Source organism: Sander vitreus, chromosome 9 (genome assembly GCF_031162955.1).
Source record: "Sander vitreus isolate 19-12246 chromosome 9, sanVit1, whole genome shotgun sequence".
Classification (NCBI taxonomy): Eukaryota; Metazoa; Chordata; class Actinopteri; order Perciformes; family Percidae; genus Sander; species Sander vitreus.
The window spans coordinates 22,229,076-22,249,100 of NC_135863.1; the positions used below are offsets into that span (position 1 = coordinate 22,229,076).

A 20,025-nucleotide genomic window follows, 5' to 3' on the forward strand; every position below is an offset into this window, starting at 1 on the left:
GGTTTAATGATAGATGGAAAGCCAACCAAATCTGAGCTCCAGGGGCAGAACATTACCTCTGTAGCCCCTGATTATCACATACGGTGCATCTGACTATCCTGCGCTAGATAATAATAATTAGCAGTCTTGGGCTTAGAGTATCAAGGTTTGCTGGCAGCTCTTGTTTGTTAGACCAGGCTGCTATTTTAAAATCTCCATCAGACAGTTGTTTCAGCTTGATTTTTTTTTTTATTTTTTTTTTATTTATTTTTTTGATAATGTGCCACATGATCAAACGCTGTAAGAAAAATAAAAGCACTCTGCTACTAAAAATATATGCCTAAAACAGAGAACTTGGGTCAAGTATTTACTGTGGAACTATGAAGCATGGCAACGTGCAAGTCATTTACTGTAGATCTTTTTGGACTTTCTATAAACACGTAACTGTGCGACATAATTGGACCTAATTGCTTGTTTGCACACTGGAAAGGCTGTTAACTACATTCGCCCCTTCTGAGCTGTCTATCAGTCCGCTGCGTGTGCTTCAGCCCGCCACCTTCCATAAAGTCCCTCTAAACATTACCAGTCGGAGCTCACCTCTCAACAGCGTTCTCATTTTAATTTCAAAATCGCTGTTGCTCCAGTCGCCAAGTAAATTGACTGTTGTCTTCCTGACATGTTGTTTTTTCACAAGCTTCCCGCGGCGCGGCTTCCTTCTCCTGTTTTCTTTCTCACCTTCTGTCCTACGTTCCGTTGTTTTCACTCGGGAGTTATCTAATTGGTCCAGATCCAGGAGGCTCCGTCAGGAGGAAAGTGTCCAATTAATACGTTGGGAAAAATACAGACATCAGCCATCTCTTCATCAGCCACCAAGGAGAAAGAAAAAGGCTGAGGCCGTAGACACTACAATGCTTAGTTCTCTTGTTTTACTCGCTGCATAAGAGCTCTGCAGGTTTCTGGTTATGTGCAGGCATGTGTGTCTTCTGTTTGTATGATTGTGTGTGTTTGTGCGTTTGTGTGTGCATCTGTTCCTAAGCACTTCATAAGTCGCTGTATGCCAAGCGTAATCTTTTAATCAGCCTCGTTGCTTGTGCCCTGGTGCTGCTGAAATCAATGTTCTTGTGGAATAATTGCTCAGTTGGAGCCTGACTATAGATCGCTGTTTTCTCAGCCCCATAGGCTTGCCAAGCCACTGAAGGAATTCCTGATTCTTTTAACCTCTCCTTGACTTCCTAACTCTCTCTCTCTCTCTCTCTCTCTCTCTCTCTCTCTCTCTCTAATATCATAGCATTACTAGAATCCTTACATTGCCAGAGCATTAAACACATTTGGAAATGATTTTAAGTAAATCGGAGGGTAATTCTTCTGTGAAACTCACACTGAGGGCAGAATAATAAAAGAAAGCAAGAATGTGTAACTCGCTTTGGCATGTCAGCCAGTTTCAAGGGGGATATTTATGTGTTTATTTACCGTTATTCTTTGGGTAATATATTTTGGTAATCTCTGGAAAGGAGATATACTTACATTGATTGTATTTAGGGCAGAAGATGATAAAAGTGTAGTTTAGTTTTTTAATCTTATTTTGTACGCGTGTGAACACAGACTCATCCCCAGGGATAGCCGAGTTTGTGTGTGGCTGCCTGTTGTTCATGGTCAGGCTGTATTAATCTCCCTCTCTCTGTCCCTGTCTCTTGATTTTCTCTGCAGATATCCCATCCAGTCGCCTCGGCCCGGTTGCTATGGCGATCGCGAGGACTCACCTGGAGTCCGTAACTACGGCGATAGGTCCCCTGATGAGCTGTTTGATGTTTACTGCTTTGCTAAGCAGCTTCAAGGTATAGGAGCTAGGCGCTTCATACATTTAGGTTTAGTCATGCATGGGTTCACTAAGTCGTGGGTGCAGCGCAAGAACGCCGTGACCAGGACCTAATTCTCTGTTAGCATAGAAAGGAAGAGGGCAGTAGGAGTGGGTGGGTTGTGGAAGCGAGAGGGAGACAGAGATTTGATTTGATTTTATTAGGATCCCCATTAGCAGATTCAGAACATGAGCTACTCTTCCTGGGGTCCACACAAAAAACATTACAACAGATAAGACGTTAATACCATAGGCAACTGAAGTTTCTGGTTGGTTTTCCCTACTCCTTACACGTAGTTACTCCTTCGATATTTGACATTAATGAAGCAAACCTTGTAAACTAACTCCACTGCTACTCATACATGACCTACACTGCAACATAAGCCGCTTTCCGACCAAGTAGTTACAGGAACGTAGTTATAGGAAAAGTCCACTTCTAAAGAGATCTACTAACTCTCCTTCAAAACCGTTTTTTCCAATTGCATTCGCATTGGCCAAGTGGCCATAGGGACTGTTAGGAGGGTTAAGGGAGTGATGCAAGCACGGCACGACCAACGGTCTTCATAGCGTTAAAATCAGAAAACAAATACACCAAAAAAGTATGAACTAAATACTAAATCTAATGTATATAGCATATTTGTATCCCGAAGAGAAACGTATCTCTCTCTCCCCCACCTCTGCCTGCTGCGCTGTGGACTTGTGTGTGTGTGTGTGTGTGTGTGTGTGTGTGTGTGTGTGTGTGTGTGTGTGTGACGGCCGGCCAGCCACAGGACACGCGTGTGGAGTTTAACTCCGAAAAGACAGTTAACCACAGGTTCCCGTTAATCTTATGATGGACATGTGTTGTGATATTTAAACGAACCGTCAACGGCGAAATAAAACCCTCTTATTTATGAGACCGGTCTGAGAGACCTCCAGCTCACAGCTGGGTCTCTGAGCCAGTCATGGCCGAGCGACGAGCTAGCGGCCCCAACAGGCGCCTGCTGGCTGTCGCCTCACTTCATGGAGAGCTTCTCAACTCCAAACACTTTGAAGCGTATTGTCAATTTGGCATCAATTTTCTCAAGACTGCCTATATTCCAAATCTAAACAGTTCATTTCTCGCCTAAAACGTTGTCACAAGTCAATTTAGTGATGAATAAGATAGCGGAAATTGTTAAAATTGTCCCGTTGTTGGTCTGTCTGTACCGGAAACCCGACCCTCGTTGACCTAGGTTCCTATGCTGAAAAGGGAACAGCGAAAAGACCCTGCCCCTGAAGTAGGAGCTGAAAGAGTTACAGGAACTGTGGCCAGAGGAACTTAAAAATCCCCAAATTGGTCCAGTCGGAACACGAGAAAAAAAAGGGTTCTAGGAATTTTGTGTTCTAGGAACTGCAAAAATCCCTCCGGTCGGAAAGCGTCTATTGATCCAAAGCACCCTTTCTCTTGTGGAAGTGTACTTAAGCCATCACTTGCTGTGACTGCTGCCACTGATGGTCTTGTAGCCTTATCACCAAATGTATTCTACATTCACATCATAATCAAGACAGCGACAGTGGACGGACTGAAATATTGTTAGGAGTTGGTAATATTTGCATATTCCAAAAAACAATCATAAGCGCAGCAGGTTTTGTTTAACACCCCAATCAGACACACTGCAGGGGTTAGTCTATCTGGGTAACTTGTTATGAGGTGGTACGACCACAACTGTTAAGCAAGCATAATGGTTGTAGGAGTTACCGTACCAGAGCTATTTATAGATATGGACACGCTGTATGTGCCCGGGATGCTGAGTAGAGAAGATTGCTTGACCGCCTGTAGACTTTGTATCCAGCCGTTTACAATTTAATTCAGTGAAATTAACAACCTGATGGAAACAATCTGCAGATAATTATCTTCAATCAAACTGGAATTACTAGCTGATACATAGCTAGTGTTTTTTTTCTCTTATTCTGTAAAACAAAATACAAACTAGAAGCTGAATTAAAAAGCTCTGATGTTCAGTACACAACCATGTACTGCAACATATCGAAGTTCAATTTCAATTTGGCAAAGTCTGTCATCATTTCTTTTTTATTTCATCATAAATCGGTAGTAATTAGCAACTTTTCACCAGCCTCCCAATACATATCTCATTAACTCATTGTCTTTGAGCATTTCTTCTCACACACATCACTCCTCACATTATCCCATTCTGCCTCTCTCTTCTTTCGTTTTGTTTGCATCTTCACCCTTTACCTCCCCATCTCAGTTCAATAAATCAGCATCGCCATTCTTTACTCTTGGCATTAATCTCCTGGATCATCATATTGAACTTCTCATTCCCACTGTCCGCTCCTCCAGCTCATATTTTTTTCATCACACACTGACCTGCCGGTGGGTTTTCTGATCATACTATACTATTTTATTTGTTTTGCACAGACGTTGTAGTACACGTGGGCTCTCTCTCTGTCTGGCTCGCTAAGGCCCTATTTTTGCATCACTATTTTATCCACATCAACCTTACCTCTCTTCAGCTTCTCCTTTCTTCTTCTCCTTCACTCGCAGTCAGCATACTTGTCTTTCTTTTAGATCCCTCTTTGCAACTGCTTTGAATTCAAAGAACTATCTTTATATAGTCCCTTCTTTGAATTACTGATGTTTTTTGAATCACTTTTATGCAAAAAATTAAGTGCATAGCAAGTAAAACTTTTCTTTTATCACGCGACATCAAGCCTGCACCTCCTATTCCTTTGGCAAAGTTGAAAAGGAGGAAAAGGGAATGGCTGGAACTAAAAAAAAGTAAAAGAAGTCTCATACGCACACACATTACATAAAACAGACACAGACTCAAAAGTAGCTACATCACTTTGTACAACCATACAAACTGCAAAACTAACTCTCAAAAACCTGCAATCATAAGCCAACTCAACAAAAGAGATCTTAGTCTGAGGGCTAAAATGCCTTTAGTCTCTTAACCGTGCACTGTAACACACTGAACTGAACTCCTCGCTTCTCTTCTCCTCCTTCTCCGCCCAGGTGAAGTCTTCCACTCCACAGTGCCAGAGAAGTTGAGCCTGGCCACAGCCTCTACCCACTGCCATTCCCTGGGAGCTCAGCTGGCCACTGTGGGGCAGCTCTACCTGGCCTGGCAGGCCGGCCTGGACCAGTGTGACCCCGGCTGGCTTGCTGACGGCAGCGCCCGCTACCCTATCAACGTTCCGCGGAAGAACTGTGGCGGAGACGAGCCCGGCGTGCGGACCGTCTACAACAACCCTAACCGCACCGGCTTCCCCGACACCACAGCCCTGTACGACGCCTACTGCTACCGAGGTACGGCGAGCTCTGTGATGATAAACTTGGCGCACCATCAGTGTGGTAATTGCCATGGCAACGACAGAGGGGTCTGGGGACTTGCTTTCCATTCTGCTTTTTAATTAGCACGGCATGTTTGTGTCATACATGAAGTAGTTGTGAAGAGATGACATTTGTGTCCCCTGTGATGGATTTGAGGGCTTGTATGATGTGTAGTGGGAGAGAGAGAGAGAGAGAGAGAGAGAGAGAGAGAGAGAGAGCAACAGGAAGAGAACGAGAGAGGAAAGAAAGGTAGGTAGAAAGAAAGAGAGATAGAAAGAGCAACAGCATGAATGAGTCCAACTGGAGTTTGCAGAGACTGTGTCTGACCTTGTCTTTTATCATGTGCCAACTGAGACTGGAATAAATTAGTTTCATCTTGAGTCTGGATTGACTTTACACCACATTCTGTTCATTGATAATGTGTATATTGTAGGTTATCAAACTTATGATTTTGCATCTGGTGCTTACCTTAGGTTTTCTGGCTTCCATCGATTGTAACAGACTATACAATTGTATTGCCACAGATAGGGGAAAAAGTGACATTTTCATCTCTCACAATGTCATCTTATGAAATTTTCATTGAAGCGTAACATGTACATAACCCAATCATTTTTAGTAAACAAAAACAGCATGAGAGCAGCGCAGCAGAGCATTTGTCAAAACACACAGCTGATAGATGAACCTCTACATTGCACCAACAAAGCAAAGCTGTATGCACATTTACATTAATATTTAAATCAAATGACGTCTTTCAGATCGCTAAAAGTAGATAAAAATGGTAATATATATAATGGTTTTCTTTTATAGCATAAATGGGGTTCATGTAAACAATATTGTTGATACAATCTCATGCATATATTGTGTTCATGCAATATAAATGTTTGTTAATTTGAAAATGATTGGATTTTGTGGTAAAGCTGCTTTCAGTGTAATGTGGCTGTTGTGTGTTGCAGGCCGCCAGCCAGCGGGGGTCCAGGCTGCAGAGGCACAAGCTCTGTACAAGGCCCCCAACCAAGCAGCAGAGGCCATCTCCTCAGTTACTGAAGCGCAGCATAGTGCCCCTTTTCCCAAGACTTCCACCTGGACTGGATTGGTTGACTTGGACCACACAGGAGTCCACTCCATTGCTGGAATCAACAACTCCTCTGAGATTTCTGAAGAGCATGTAGTCATCCACCTAAGGCCAGAGGATGGCTGGGATGAAAACCAGGTTGGACCCAAACGCAGCCAACTCAGCCAGGAGGAGTCTGACGGCCCAAAGAGTAGCAACACCATGGGCCTTTCTGACCTCGAGAGCCTGGAGAGCCATGGAGGTTCTGCTCATGAAGAAGAAGATGGTGGCTATTTCGGATCATCTGACACCCCAACATTATCCTCCATAGCTTCTTCCACTCCCCAGCCTCAGACCGGTAACAGTGTGTTGGCCGAGTTTGTGAACACTCTGATGAGGCCCTTTAGCTACTGGAGAGGTGGTGAGGAGGTGGAGGAGACAGAAAAGGGACCTTCTGTGCTTGAGGAAAAAGCAGGAGAGAACCAGACGCAGGGAGAGGCATCCAGCAGAAACCTGAGTATACCAAAACCAAGTGGAAATGAGGGCAGCATGGACAATGCCATTACGGAGCAAAGGAGTGGTAGTTTTTCCTTCAGGACTCCTACCAGTGGACCACAGAATCCAGAGGAAGGTCTGTCCGAGCAGGAGAAAGAGGTGATGCCACTGATTCGATTAGTGCCTGCAGTCCAAAGCACGGGGCAAAATGACACCGCTACCCAGCCAGGAGAACGAGCCTCCAGCGCATCTGCTGACGAGCCTCCATCCAATGGTAACGGTACGAGCTCAATATTGATTTTATTTTTATTAGGGCTGTCAATCGATTAAAAAATGTAATCTAATTAATTACATACTCTGTGATTAATTAATCGAAATTAATTGCATACATAATTAACGGTGCCTGAACCGATACTTTTTAAGAAAGTAAAAAAAGAAAAGAAAAAAAAAAAGGTACTAAGCAACAGTTGGTGACATCAAAGAACGTCTTGTTTATTGCTAAGGCCATATGGTCAAAATTAAATGATTTAATAATAATGTATAACAATAACAATAACTTATTTCACTAGTAAATTGCTGTTGAACGACAAAAACAACAACCAGATAGGAAAAGGACATTTCCAATAACTTCAAATGCACCACGAGGCTGTAGTTTACCAGTTTCATTGGAAATGAATTGGAATGATTGGAATTCAACGCACCATCTGTGTTGTTTCACCGACAGCAGCTGCAGGTTGTTACATCCCGGTGTTGAATCCTCTACAGTAAAACACAGTCAAACTTTACACCGTTAAGCGTTAGCTGTCAGCATTTTAACCGTGTTTAATCCAGCTACTAGCTAGCGGTAGGCTAACGTTAGCTGCTGTTGAGTATAGTGTTAACTAGCGTCACGTGCAGCGGTGTTTGTGTTGCCTGTAACGTCTGTTTCAGAGCATCAGAGAGAAGTGCAGACATATCAGTGGCACCAGATTTCGGTAGTCAGGGTTGGCAGGAAGAAGATTTTTACAAGTAAATGTTCCAATTAATGATCCAGGCAGAACATTCTCGTCTCCCTCCTTCATTTTACAGTCCAATGGTGGCTAGAACGGCTCCGGGTCAAACGTCAATATGGATGAACACGTTATTTTTTCTCAGATTAATTAATCGAAATGAACGCGTTATTTTGACAGCCCTAGTTTTTATGTGTATTTAACCTTTAAAACTTAATCAATAAGCAAGTAAATAGAGTGAAATAGAAATGAGGGTAAATTGAAACTGTTCTATTTCAAATACAGGCCTGGTGCATTTAAATGTCGCTTGTAAATATAGGATCTGTTTATGTCAAGCTTTTTTAAACTCCCTCTGTCTCTCTATTCAACTCGCTCTTCTTTTCCCTTGAGTATTCTATAATATATTCCTCCGCAGGGCAATTTGAAGTATCAATGTAGATTTAATTAAACAGTAATTGCAAGCAAACAGAGGGGCATATCACATACAGTGATGCAAAATGTTTGAGTTTTGACTGTTCATTCTCATATTTATTGGCAGGATGCTTTGATTACAGCTGTCAGAAAGAGTACAGGCGAAGCTTGAATTTGAATCTACTTTGCAATAAAAGGTTTGCCTGCATAATGTATGTAATGTTTGTTTAGAAAAAAGCAGACCTGCATCACAAATTACAGCTTATTTTTTCGGAGTCAAAGAAGTATTAGACTGTACAATTGACTGGCATTAGCTGTGGAGAATATATTAAACAGATGAGGAAAAACAAAGCAACTCGACCAGACATGGATAGAAGTTCAGACACAAAGAGAGAAATGCTCTGGGGAGTATGAGAAGCCCTGGGGGTCCATTTTGTGTGTGTGTGTGTATGTGTGTGTGTGTGTGTGTGTGTGTGTCAGACAGGTAACATCCATAGTGGAGTGAATTGCCCACAGGAATGGTGCGGTACAACACACGGATAGAAAGGGTCACCAGGTCAGCGCTCATGTCTTGCACCCTGGCATGTTGACACCAAACCCAAAATCACTAACTCTAGTTTGTGACTGCAGGGGTAAAGGTGGACTAAAGATTAGAGGAAACGGCTCGTGACTGGAAGGTTGCTGGACCAATAACTACCAGAGCAAGGCACCTGCAGAAAATTAAAGCTCAGGAACATTATCACTGGCCAAAAGTAGAGAAAACAAAGCGTACCACAGTCTGGGGTGGAAGAAGGCAGATTTTTTTTTTTTTTTTAATGGCTATCACAAATAACACGTCCTTGGAAAAATGATTTAATAAAGGTGATGGGCTTTTCTCACCTACCAATTGCTGGCTTTATTAATATAAATGCTCACTGCTGTGCTACCTGAAATCCGATGCCAACCCCCACGGTACTAATGAAAATCCAAGCTTTAGTCTGCATGCATTATTCACAGCCGTATCCAATTAACGTGGAGGTTGGGCTGCACTGCCGTTCGCTCTTGCCTCCATGTATGTCTCTGCTTATTAGGCCCCGGCTCTGTGAAGGTAGGCGGTAATGATCACTACAGCGAGGATGAGCAACACAAGAGGGGGAAGAGTAGACAGAGGAACAGGGAAGAAAGGGGAAGATGGAGAAGAGGGGGGGGTCGTTTCTTTCTTTAATGTTGCTGTGATGGAAAGCTGCCCAACTGATGTCTCTTCTTAAACTAGCATCAGTGAGCTGAATTAACTCTGTTATTGCACACCGCAGGCTAGCCCTTGGATCTTAGTAACTGTTGGTGCCATGTTGCCTCTTTGATTGAGGGGGGTGCAAAGCTTTGCACTGCAGATGGCACATCAAATTATTCTTTTTATTTATTTATTTCAGATTATTTTTGGGGCTTTTTCCGCCTTTATTTGATAGGACAGCTAGGTGAGAAAGGGGAGAGAGAAGGGAAAGACATGCAAGAAGCATAAACCTCTCAGTATATGTGCGCCTGCTCTACCCACTGAACCAACCTGGCCACACGACAAATTATTTTTGAAAATTTGAAAAAAAAGGCCTCTGAATGTAGAGCGATGACTTAATGATCTCCCCTGCAAATCAAAATATTTTGAACATAATATTGAATGAAGAATTATTTTGTTAAGCTCCTAGTTGGAGCAATCTGCCTCCAATAAAACTCATTTAGAATTTGAATAAGCTCTACATGCATGTCCTGACCGTCTGTCAAGGAAATGCATGTCTGCTTCACACCAGTCTCGTCAGCCCCAGAGACTGAATTGATGTGATGGGAGACAGTGGGTTCTGTGCGCTGACACTCAATGTAGATGCTACTGACATGATTCACATCATCCAGCCCTGCAATAACTTCTCCTCAGTCTTTTTTTATTAGATTCCATATCTGCAGATGGGCTGAGGTGGCATTGGTGCCAGCTTTCTGTGTGTCTCTCTCATTGTCAGCCTGCTCTTTCACAATTTAATATTATGTCTGCCTGACCCGAGGGATTTCTCTCAGCCCGTTTACTCCAGTAAAGTGGAGTCAACACAGCAGAACCACTCACAGTGGAAGCACACAATTACCATCTGAACGGGGTTTATTAAAAGTTTGTTTTGCTGCATTTCAGTGTTGAGCTGTGGCTTTTCCACCAACAGATTCGCAGTGTCAGAGCTGAACTTAAACCATGCTCAAATCATCCAAACCTATGCCTAATTGTCCCATTTTATTTATTACATGGGTCATTACATAGATGATCAAACCAGATTAATGTGTTTAATTATTCTCACTTTCATCAGTGTGTGTAGTAGAAGTATGTAATTGGCTATTTGGATTATTAATAGGACAATTACGCCGGCTTACACGGCTCGTAGAGAAATGAACCTCAGGTTCATAAACCTCACTTGGGCATAAGGCAACATCGGACCTTCTGAATAATTTACACACATTTTAATATTTTAAGCACAGACATATTTGTGTATGTTCTCTCTCTCGTGGTAATTTGTTGTGCTGGGTTGTGTTGCACACCCCCTGCCGTATTGCTGTACTTTTCAGACATGTTAACTGAACTGAGGACAGCCAAACGGAGCTGAGCGATGATGATGGTAGCAACACTAGCCGGACCTCTCAGTAACATGACTGCACTGCAGCCCTAAAAAAAAAAAAAAAAAAACACGCCAGCCGTGACTCACACATGCAGACAGAATGAATTATTGATAGTGTAGACAGTGTCTGGTTTAAAGCCGTAAGCTGATAAGGTACAGTTGGACCACTTCATCGAAATAAACAGGTCGAGATGGAGCTTGCTGTGGAGCAAGTCATTTGCTTATCGTGTTGCAATTGCTCCTGCGTTTTTCCGCATGACTTCTCTCACCACAGACAAGTGTGTTTCTTCCTGCAGGAGGCTGTTTGGGGTAAAAGAATCCACAGGGTATAAGAAAACAGGGACAGAGAAGAGAAGTGTGAAATTACTTTGAATACATCCTTCCATCCTTTTGGTTTGTTTGTGTCTCTGCGTGTGTTCATGGGATGGCTTCCATCTTTGTCTCTCCAGCAACTTTAGAAGCCGCACTGATCAGCTCCACTGAAGAGAAAAGAGGCCCAAAAAATCCAACTTGAAATTCATAGTAAATGAGAGTTAACAGCTACTGTCAGTTCACCAAAGAGTACAGTTTGTCTACAGCCTGAAAACAAAACCCAGGGATGGAAGGGAAATTTAACCTAACTCCCAGTTACATTGTATTGTATTTATACTGTATTTGCACATTTACATCTTATTCAAACTTCAAAATGGACAACTTATATTAGACACTAAATACAATACAGGCTGTTAGGGAATTTGATGTATTAATTAGGGGTGCATGATATATCGACTCAATATCACAATATCACGTTGCGCAATATTATATCGAAAGGGGTTGCGATATTTGCAATATTTTGTAGTAAAACATGTCCTGTTCTGTAGACATGGTCGTTAAACCTCGTGTTGTAAGAAAACTTGTTTTATTTGTTATGAATCTACTTTGATGCATTTCCCATAACTTTTGTAATTTTACATATGTTTACAAATATCAAAATGAATATCTATATTGCAATATTCATAATCGATATTGCAATATCACATTTTGTCAATATCGCGCAACCCTAGTATTAATACATAGGTCACTATGGAGCCTGTAGAGAAGAGAAAGTTCTATTTAAACATGATCACATTTATGAATGTGACAGATTCTGCATGTAAATATGTATTCATTGTTGCAACTTTTTTGGGAGGTTATTGGGAAAAGTTTCACATGTAATGAGGCATCTGCAAGAACATTTTTATTGTTGAGGTGTAGGATTAGGTGTGTTTGATATGGTCTCAACAGATTTGGATTGGATTATTACATGGGATTATTTATTGCTAAAAACAGATGTGATTGGATAATTTGTATAGGAAATATTGTAGGGGTCACATGTTAGACGGACAAGATTTAAAGTCCTTGAAAACAATCTCAACTAGTTTGTGGTTGACCGATCTGACTGATCCTAAATGAACACAAGTGTTTTTGTCAAAGTCAGAACAGCTTATATATATATATATATATATATATATATAGTGCTCTTTATCTGTTTAGGATTTGGCAATATTTGAATCAAACTGTGATGATGACAGTTTGTGGGTTGTTTGCTAATGATGTCCAGCCATAATCCCTGAGAATGTGTTTTTACAAACTTTAACTATGGCTGTTTAGTCATGAATAATGTTATAATGAAAAGTTTCAAACTTTTGTAGGGGATTTAAACCTTAAACCGTATTTGTCTGTTCCATGTTAAGCTCTATGAACAGGTGGGACACAATCCCAACGGATGTGGTCAGAGTTCTTGTACAGTACACAGAGTTGAGTCTATTAATTTCACAATCCCAAATATAAAATGGTTTGTAGTGTGGGCACAGGGGGAAAAAAAGAAAATTGTGCAATAAAAACAAATCAGGGACATACAGTACTGTAGTCCACACATGACAGAAACCCAGTGCTCACACCGCTGATCCTAGCAGACTCGTGTTTTCATAATCATTTTGAAACTGAGCTCCCTGTAAGAGTTATATGGGGCTCATGTAAGCCAGTCTTGAGTTTTAATTGCTTATTCCACATCCATAAAATTAAACCCACCCCCGTCCTCTCCACCCCCATAATTTAAATCGTATTAATTAGTCTGTTCTGTCTCTGTGTTCCCTGTAGGATTCACTGCAACAGGTCCCAACGAGATATCCCCATCCAGTGAACATGTCAACCTATCCGGTCCTCAGGGTCCCAGAGGAGGCCCAGCCTTTGCTCCCGCCCCCAGCAGCCACTTTCGGTGGGCCATCAAATCCATGCGTGGGTCTAAATTAGGTCCTCCTAGAAATGTAGCCTATGTGGGTAAACGTCCCACCTGGGAGCCTATGGAAGCCAAAGCAGGGTCACTCGAGGTGATGACCCTGCCCAGTTCCCTTCGACAGGACAACTCTGAAAACTATTCAGGCCAGGGGAGAGTCCAGGACGGAGAAGAGGCTAAGTCTCCATTGGCTGCCAGAACTGCATCAGGGGAGGAGAAGGAGACCGAGGGGAGCAGTGAAGGGAGCAACTTTCCCGGTGGGTTTGAAATGAAAGCCAACGACTTGGACGGCAGTAGTGTCAAACTGAGTCCTGAAACAAAGTCGTCACTCAGCCAAAGCCAGACTGAGCTTGTGACTGTGGCAGAGCACACCACTCTGTCCCAGTGGCAACTAGTGCAACAGCCCAGCACCCCAGCTCAGGGCAGCCAGCAGCCAGACACAGCAGGCGAGGCCAGGGGAGAGATCTTCTACGTCCATAGGCCCACTGACAACCTCTCCTCTGCTTCTTCACCAAGAGGAGAAAGTAGTTCCAATTCAGGTTTCACTCCTCTTTTAAGGAAGCAAAGCAAAGGCACCAGCAGAAAGGAGGTGGTGACTCCCACACCCGAAGCCCTCATGGAGGTGCTGACAACCTCTGAAGTGACCACAGTGGAGCTTCTGACAACCAGAGACACACAGAGGACGGATCCTGTCACCACAGCAACCACCACGGAAAGTTCCTCAGAGAGCACCTACCCCAAGGAGTCGTCTATTTCCATTTCATGGGTTCAGGAAGAGCGGGAGAAAGGCCTCTTGGCTACTCCAGCACCCAGTGACGGATCTCAAACGACTACAGGTGTCATTCACTTGACCACCTTTGCGTCAGACTCCAACGTTGGCACCACAGAAATGGAATCCAGGTCCGCAGTGTCTGAGTCCTTTGTGGTTGGAAGTCGGTGGACACCTTTCAAAAGCATGAGCCCTAAGTCAGAGGAACCCAAAACTCCGGTGTCTAAAGACAAGAAAGACACAAACAACCCTTTCGGCATCCTCGTGCCCAACTGGACCTTCGGGCTCTTCCCATCAGGTATGTGAGCTCCCCAGTGTTCCCGGTAAATGAACTTTACTGTCAGCATTATCGTCATGACTATGAGTGATTATCTAATCAGTAGCGATTCAGTTAATTATGTGTGCAGCTCAGTGAGAGCCAGAAACATCATCACAGTCCTGAGGTGACATACAGTACAGAAACGGCAGCACGTTAACACCGCTGAATGCCTTCCACCTGAGTTCACAGCCTCTGCTATATATATATATATGTATATATATGTATATATATATATATATGTATATATATATATATATATATGTATGTGTATATATATATGTGTATATATATATATATATATATATATGTATATATATATATATATATGTATATGTATATATAAATATATATATATATATATGTATATATATGTATGTATGTATGTATATGTATGTATATATATGTATATATATATATATGTATGTATGTATGTATGTATATATATATATATATATATATATGTATATATATATATATATGTATATATATATATATATATGTGTGTTGTTTCATTCTACATCACCCCTCTCTCTCCTACTCTGACACGCATCATGCAGTCTTAATGCAGGCTTGTTCTCCCTTCCTCCTGTGTTGGTTTAGAGAGACAGCTCCAGACAGCGAGGCAGTGCACTGAGGCGCGACCTACTAGGTCTTAGTGAAGTAATTAGCGGGTCAGAGTGAGTGCAATTAGGTGAACTGGGGAGAGGCAGAGATCCTAGTCCCCAACAAATCAATGTAGACACAAACTATAAGATGGGACTTGTAATTGACTGCGGCCTCTTCTCCTTTCTCATTTTTAAGTTTGTCCATGTTCTCTCTGGGCTCATTCTCCCACGGTCGGCTCAACTTTCTCCTCTCGCACTCTATCCCCGAACTTGATGCTCAAAATATTAGCAAGTGTTTGCCTCAGAATGCTCACATTGATTTCTTTTTATAGTTAATGGACCCGCTACTGCGGCAAAAAATAAACACCAGAGCAAATGAACAGAACAAACGCTATATTCTGAGGGCCACTCATCTCTTCCTTGTCTGAATTTGTAATCTTAAGAATCAAAATGTGTTTGCTTATGTTTAATGTATCTGTCTAGAATCGCTGCAATATTTATTGTGTGTTTCTGCCAAACTAATGTCTTTCATCCTCAGCTCAGTGCATCTGGTATTTTCTGTTTGTTAGTTTTTTCGAAAATTCTGACTCCAATCATTAGTCATACCGCTCAGTAAAGTGCATTTTTAAAACTTTTTCTTTATAAGTAATCACATGGAGAACTCAGAGCTGGTAGGGGTTCAGTTGCATTTACTGTACACCGCTAATAATGGGGATAACAGCCTATTCAGAATACAAGCACCTCATGTTAATACCTCCGTCTTTCAGACAGAAATTTGACTCGGTCAATAGAAGTAAAGTCAACAGTTGAAAATGAGTCATGAACTGTGAAATTACTTTGACTTACTGCATGTTTTTGGATTAGATGCACTCTTTTTTTTACCTGCTTTGCCCACTTGGCGTCAAAGATCTTCTCCTGGGAAGATTCACCAGTTGATTGCCTCCATTGTTTGGTCATTTACGAGCACTTTCAACCATTAGTGACCATTGTCTGAGAAGTATGTTTTTCTCAGGGGAACCATCTTTGGTCAAGTTCACAGGAGATTGTGAAGCGGGAAACTCACCTTCTTCCATTTAATAACAGCAGTAGGTAGGAGGATGGTGGTTTCAGTAGAAAGGGCAGCTGCAAAGGCTCAGTGCTTACTGTCGAGCATGACCATGCCGTTACCATTTATTGTAGTGAACATATAATTCAGATTTCAGTCAGAAAAGAAAGAATTTGGTTTATGTAATTGCAGCTCAAAGGCACTCGCTTTCTTCAGATTGAGTAGTAGGTTGTTTATTACAATAGAAGATTAAAAGAAACCAGGAGTACATTTTTCTTCTTTATCAGTATTTCTGATACGATGACATTTGAGTTGTCCTACTCTTGTTGAGTGATTGGAAGGCAGGAGACCCCCTCCCTCTGACTGACCTTTTGTAGTTGTCAGTTATAGTGCAGAGAAAATTACAGCAATGGTTGTCTGCCCATTACAGCAGAGAGGTAGAGACAGAGAAGGGAAAGGGCAGAAGAATGAACAGCTCTGTAAAAGGAATAATAGTGGAGAGAGAGGGGTGAGTGTGTCCTCTACTATGCTGTAGGTGGGAGTACATAAACCTCTTTAATCAATGATCAGAGACTACACTAACACAGTCCCATGGGCCTCCAGAGAGCACGTTGTTCCTCCTCTTTTTTTCCTCTTCCTTCCTTCCTTCCTTCCTTCCTTCCTTCTTTCTTTACATTTCTTCATTTCCTTCCAATCTTAATTTTCTTGTTTGTTATCAGGCCAGTCTCAGCCTCTCTGTGTCCTATTTGGCCATATATCAGAGTGATAAGACACTGGTATATAATGCCACATCCAGCTTTCCAATTCCACATTGCTCTGGCCTCCAGCTAAACCCACACACATGGGTGGACATACGCACACACACACACACACACACACACACACACACACACACACACACACACACACACATACAATATAAATGTATGTGAGGAAGCACCAGCATGCCAAGCTTACTCAGAAGTAAACCTCCATAATCCACCCCACGTCTCACCATCACAAACACACACACGCACACACACGCACACACACACACACACACACACACACACATACACAGAATATGTCTTAATCCTTTACCGTGAACACTGAGAAAGTAAACACATTTCATTTTATTTCTTTTTTAATTACTCATATCTTGATTTCCATATTTTATAATCCTAAAGGCAGTGTTTATTGTTTGTTATTGTTCAAATTGGTTATTTGTAACACCACAAAAAGTTACAAAAGTAAAAGGCTTCTAGTCAAGAGAGTTCCATCAGCCGTGGGCATTTACCGAATGGTTCAGACCATTGGCATGGCAAGGAGAGCGCATACAGTGACGTGGGCTGTCTGTCCAGCCTTTAAATTGCCAATGCCAGTCTGAAACTTTGGCAAACAGGGAACAAGATGCCTATGAATTATAGCCTTCTTGACTAAAGCCTTGTCCCGGGCTCAAGATGGATCAGACCTCCGGCAACATCAATAACACAGCAGCCAGGCCTCAACCAAATTAGAGTGTTACATTTGAAGGAGAAGAGAGAGTGTGTGTGTGTGTGTGTGTGTGTGTGTGTGTGTGTGTGTGTGTGTGTGTGTGTGTGTGTGTGTGTGTGTGTGTGTGTGTGTGCGTGCGCGCGTGCAGTAGGAGATAATTGTAGACAGGGACAGGCTGGGATGGCATATTATCAGTATGGCTCTGTGGATAGATGTTGAGTTTGTCGGCTGGCTGTTGGAGTCCTTGGATATGCTGTCTGGAGCAGCGAGAGGACACATTCTCTGTGCTGCATATAGAAGTCTATTGATTTTCCTGTCTCTCCCTCCGAGTGTCTCCCATCTTTTTTTTTCTCTATCCTTCTTTCTGTCTCTCACCTTACTGTTTTTTTTTCTTCTTTTTTCCGCTCTCCCTCACTCGACTTAATGTCTTTTATTACTCCTCTGGTCATTGTTATGACTCTCGCTGGCATAATGTTTTGATAGCCTCTTGAACTCCAATGTTGTACAACAGACAGCAGTCAATTGCCATCTAACCGTATCTGTCCCCCCTGTACGATCCTCAGCCTTAGCAGCATCCTCGTCACATCCTTTAAAAAAAAAAAGAAAAGTGTCATCTCCCTTAAACCGATCTAATTTGTCATCCTGCTATCTGCTTCTCGTCTCCAAGTTTCTCTTTTTCTTTCTTTTCATGGTGTAATTCCTCCATTTTTCCATATCAAACACTCCCGCTGAACCTAATCCCGTGCTATTGGCTGCTGCATATTAAATTAATGGGATTTGTTAAAGAACAGCCTTGAGGGACACTGGGCTCCATCGTGGTGTGGGATGTAACAGTTACACACCACTTTGGCTGATTGAGCACAGGCTCTTTGTTTGCTGTTAACCAGAGGAATAACGAAGCAACCAAAGTGTTGAAAATGAGCTTAAGTACACTGTGGTGCGAAATCACACTGAGCCTTTTGTGTATATCAGTGACTGTTGATAATGATAATGCACACCAGTTTAAAATACACTGAATTTGCTTTAAGTAATGTCAAACTGTAAACAACGAAACAAACAAAACACCTAAAATAGTGGTGCTAAATCCACCAATAGGCTGTCCACTCTCAGCCGGTCAGGGCTGCTCAAAAAGAAGGCCAGTTATAAAAACCAAACCCTGTTTATTACAAAAACATTTAAATCTCATTATTGTCTCTCACGGGAAAGGGACCAGAGAAAAGTAATCAATGGCGACTCCACTTACTGGCCAAATCAAATGTCCAAGATAGGCTAATGCGATTAATCGCATTAATGTCATAGTCAACTTGCAATTAATCGCAATTAATCGCACATTTTTCTCTATTGTAAATGTCCCTTGATTTCTTTTTGTCCCATTATTTTTTCTCATTTTAATGCTCTTATCAACATGATACGATACTTTTAAAACGGTGCCTGAACCGAAAGATATATATATTTAAAAAACGAAAACATTTGTCTGTTCTGTATGTTCAAAAATATAAAACAATAAAAAGTTGAAAAAAAAAAAATGGGTGGGAAAAGTGTATTTTACAATAACTTTGAATGCACCACGAGGCTGGCGAGGCAGCTACAGTCTGGTGTTAGAATCCTCTCCAGTGAAATACAGTCACACTTTACACCGTTTAGCTGTCAGCATTTTAACCATGTCTACTCCAGCTGCTAGCTAACAGTAGGTTAACGTTAGCTGCTGCTAAGTGTAGTGTTGACTAGCTTCCCGTGCAGCATTGTTTCATAAGGCACCGAAATCCGCATTGCTATTCGACCGGTAGATAACATTAAGGCACCGGTGCCGTATTGGCACCGAGTCTCGGACCCCCCCCCCCTAAATAAAAACTCTTCGGATCTACACGATTCACGTGGATGACATTTTCCCATTCAAAACGGCAATTTTTGCCAAAAAGCGACTAGTTTGCAGGTATGTCTACTCTTTGGCCGGCTCGCAAGCCCAAACAAGTGTGTCTGTTGTTTTCTTTCTGGTCTAGCTAGATGTAGATATAGTTTTTCTAACGTTACTAGTTGTTGCAACAGCATGTGAAAAAAACTACAAAGTTTGCTAGGCCAAAAAGAACGTTAATCTCGCGATAACAAAAATTGACGGCGTTAAAATGGGTTTGCGTTTGGGTTAATAAAGCGCTTTAACTGACAGCACTAGTTATGGGTGCCAACGTGGATGACAGTCAAGCTAGTAGTGTTGTGTTCCCTGATTCTCCCTACGCCAAGCCAGCGCCTTCGGTTGGCGATGGTAATCTCATATTGTGGGTAATAGAGTTCCTTATTACTAGCGTGTGTTGTTTAACCCTCTGGCATCGGGGAAAAAATGAATGGCAGAGGGGAGTTGTGACTGCAGACCGGGCCACACCAGTTGCTTTTTCTTTTCGAACATTCCCACGCTGCAGAACTATCGCTATCGCTAACAGGTGTGCTATCAAGCCTGGTGCTTGTAACATCTAGAGTGGTCTCGCATTGCCAGACCTTCCTCCACAGTGCTGCGGAGGAGGGTCTTGCTAGTCAACACAGCATTCCAGGATGGGAGAAAAACGTTCTCTGGTTTATTGGCATTTCTTTAAACCAATCACAATCATCTTGGGCAGCGCTAAGCACCGTATGGAACCTCCTGCGCCGCTGCAAAATAGTCCTGGGAAGCATAAGCGGAGTTTGACAAAAAAAAAAAATCTCATTGTAGCAGCTGAGACCTGGCCTACCACTTGGGGAACACAGCACGAGCACATATGGACAAAACAAACATGCTAAATAAACATATATGTTTATTTTTAAAGCAGCTTTTAAATTACATTTTAACAATTTAACAATTCGCCCTTATG

The 20,025-nt window shown here is 42.2% G+C and overlaps 1 protein-coding gene across 1 annotated transcript in view; it reads left to right on the plus strand.

The window, feature by feature from the left end:
* ncanb (neurocan b) overlaps nt 1-20,025 on the plus strand; it is a 124,993-nt gene that overhangs the window by 19,261 nt on the left and 85,707 nt on the right. The window contains exons 5-8 of the mRNA XM_078259302.1: nt 1,687-1,814; nt 4,833-5,126; nt 6,104-6,976; nt 12,839-14,041. Coding sequence (XP_078115428.1) covers nt 1,687-1,814; nt 4,833-5,126; nt 6,104-6,976; nt 12,839-14,041 — 2,498 coding nt within the window. The remainder of the gene's footprint in view (nt 1-1,686; nt 1,815-4,832; nt 5,127-6,103; nt 6,977-12,838; nt 14,042-20,025) is intronic.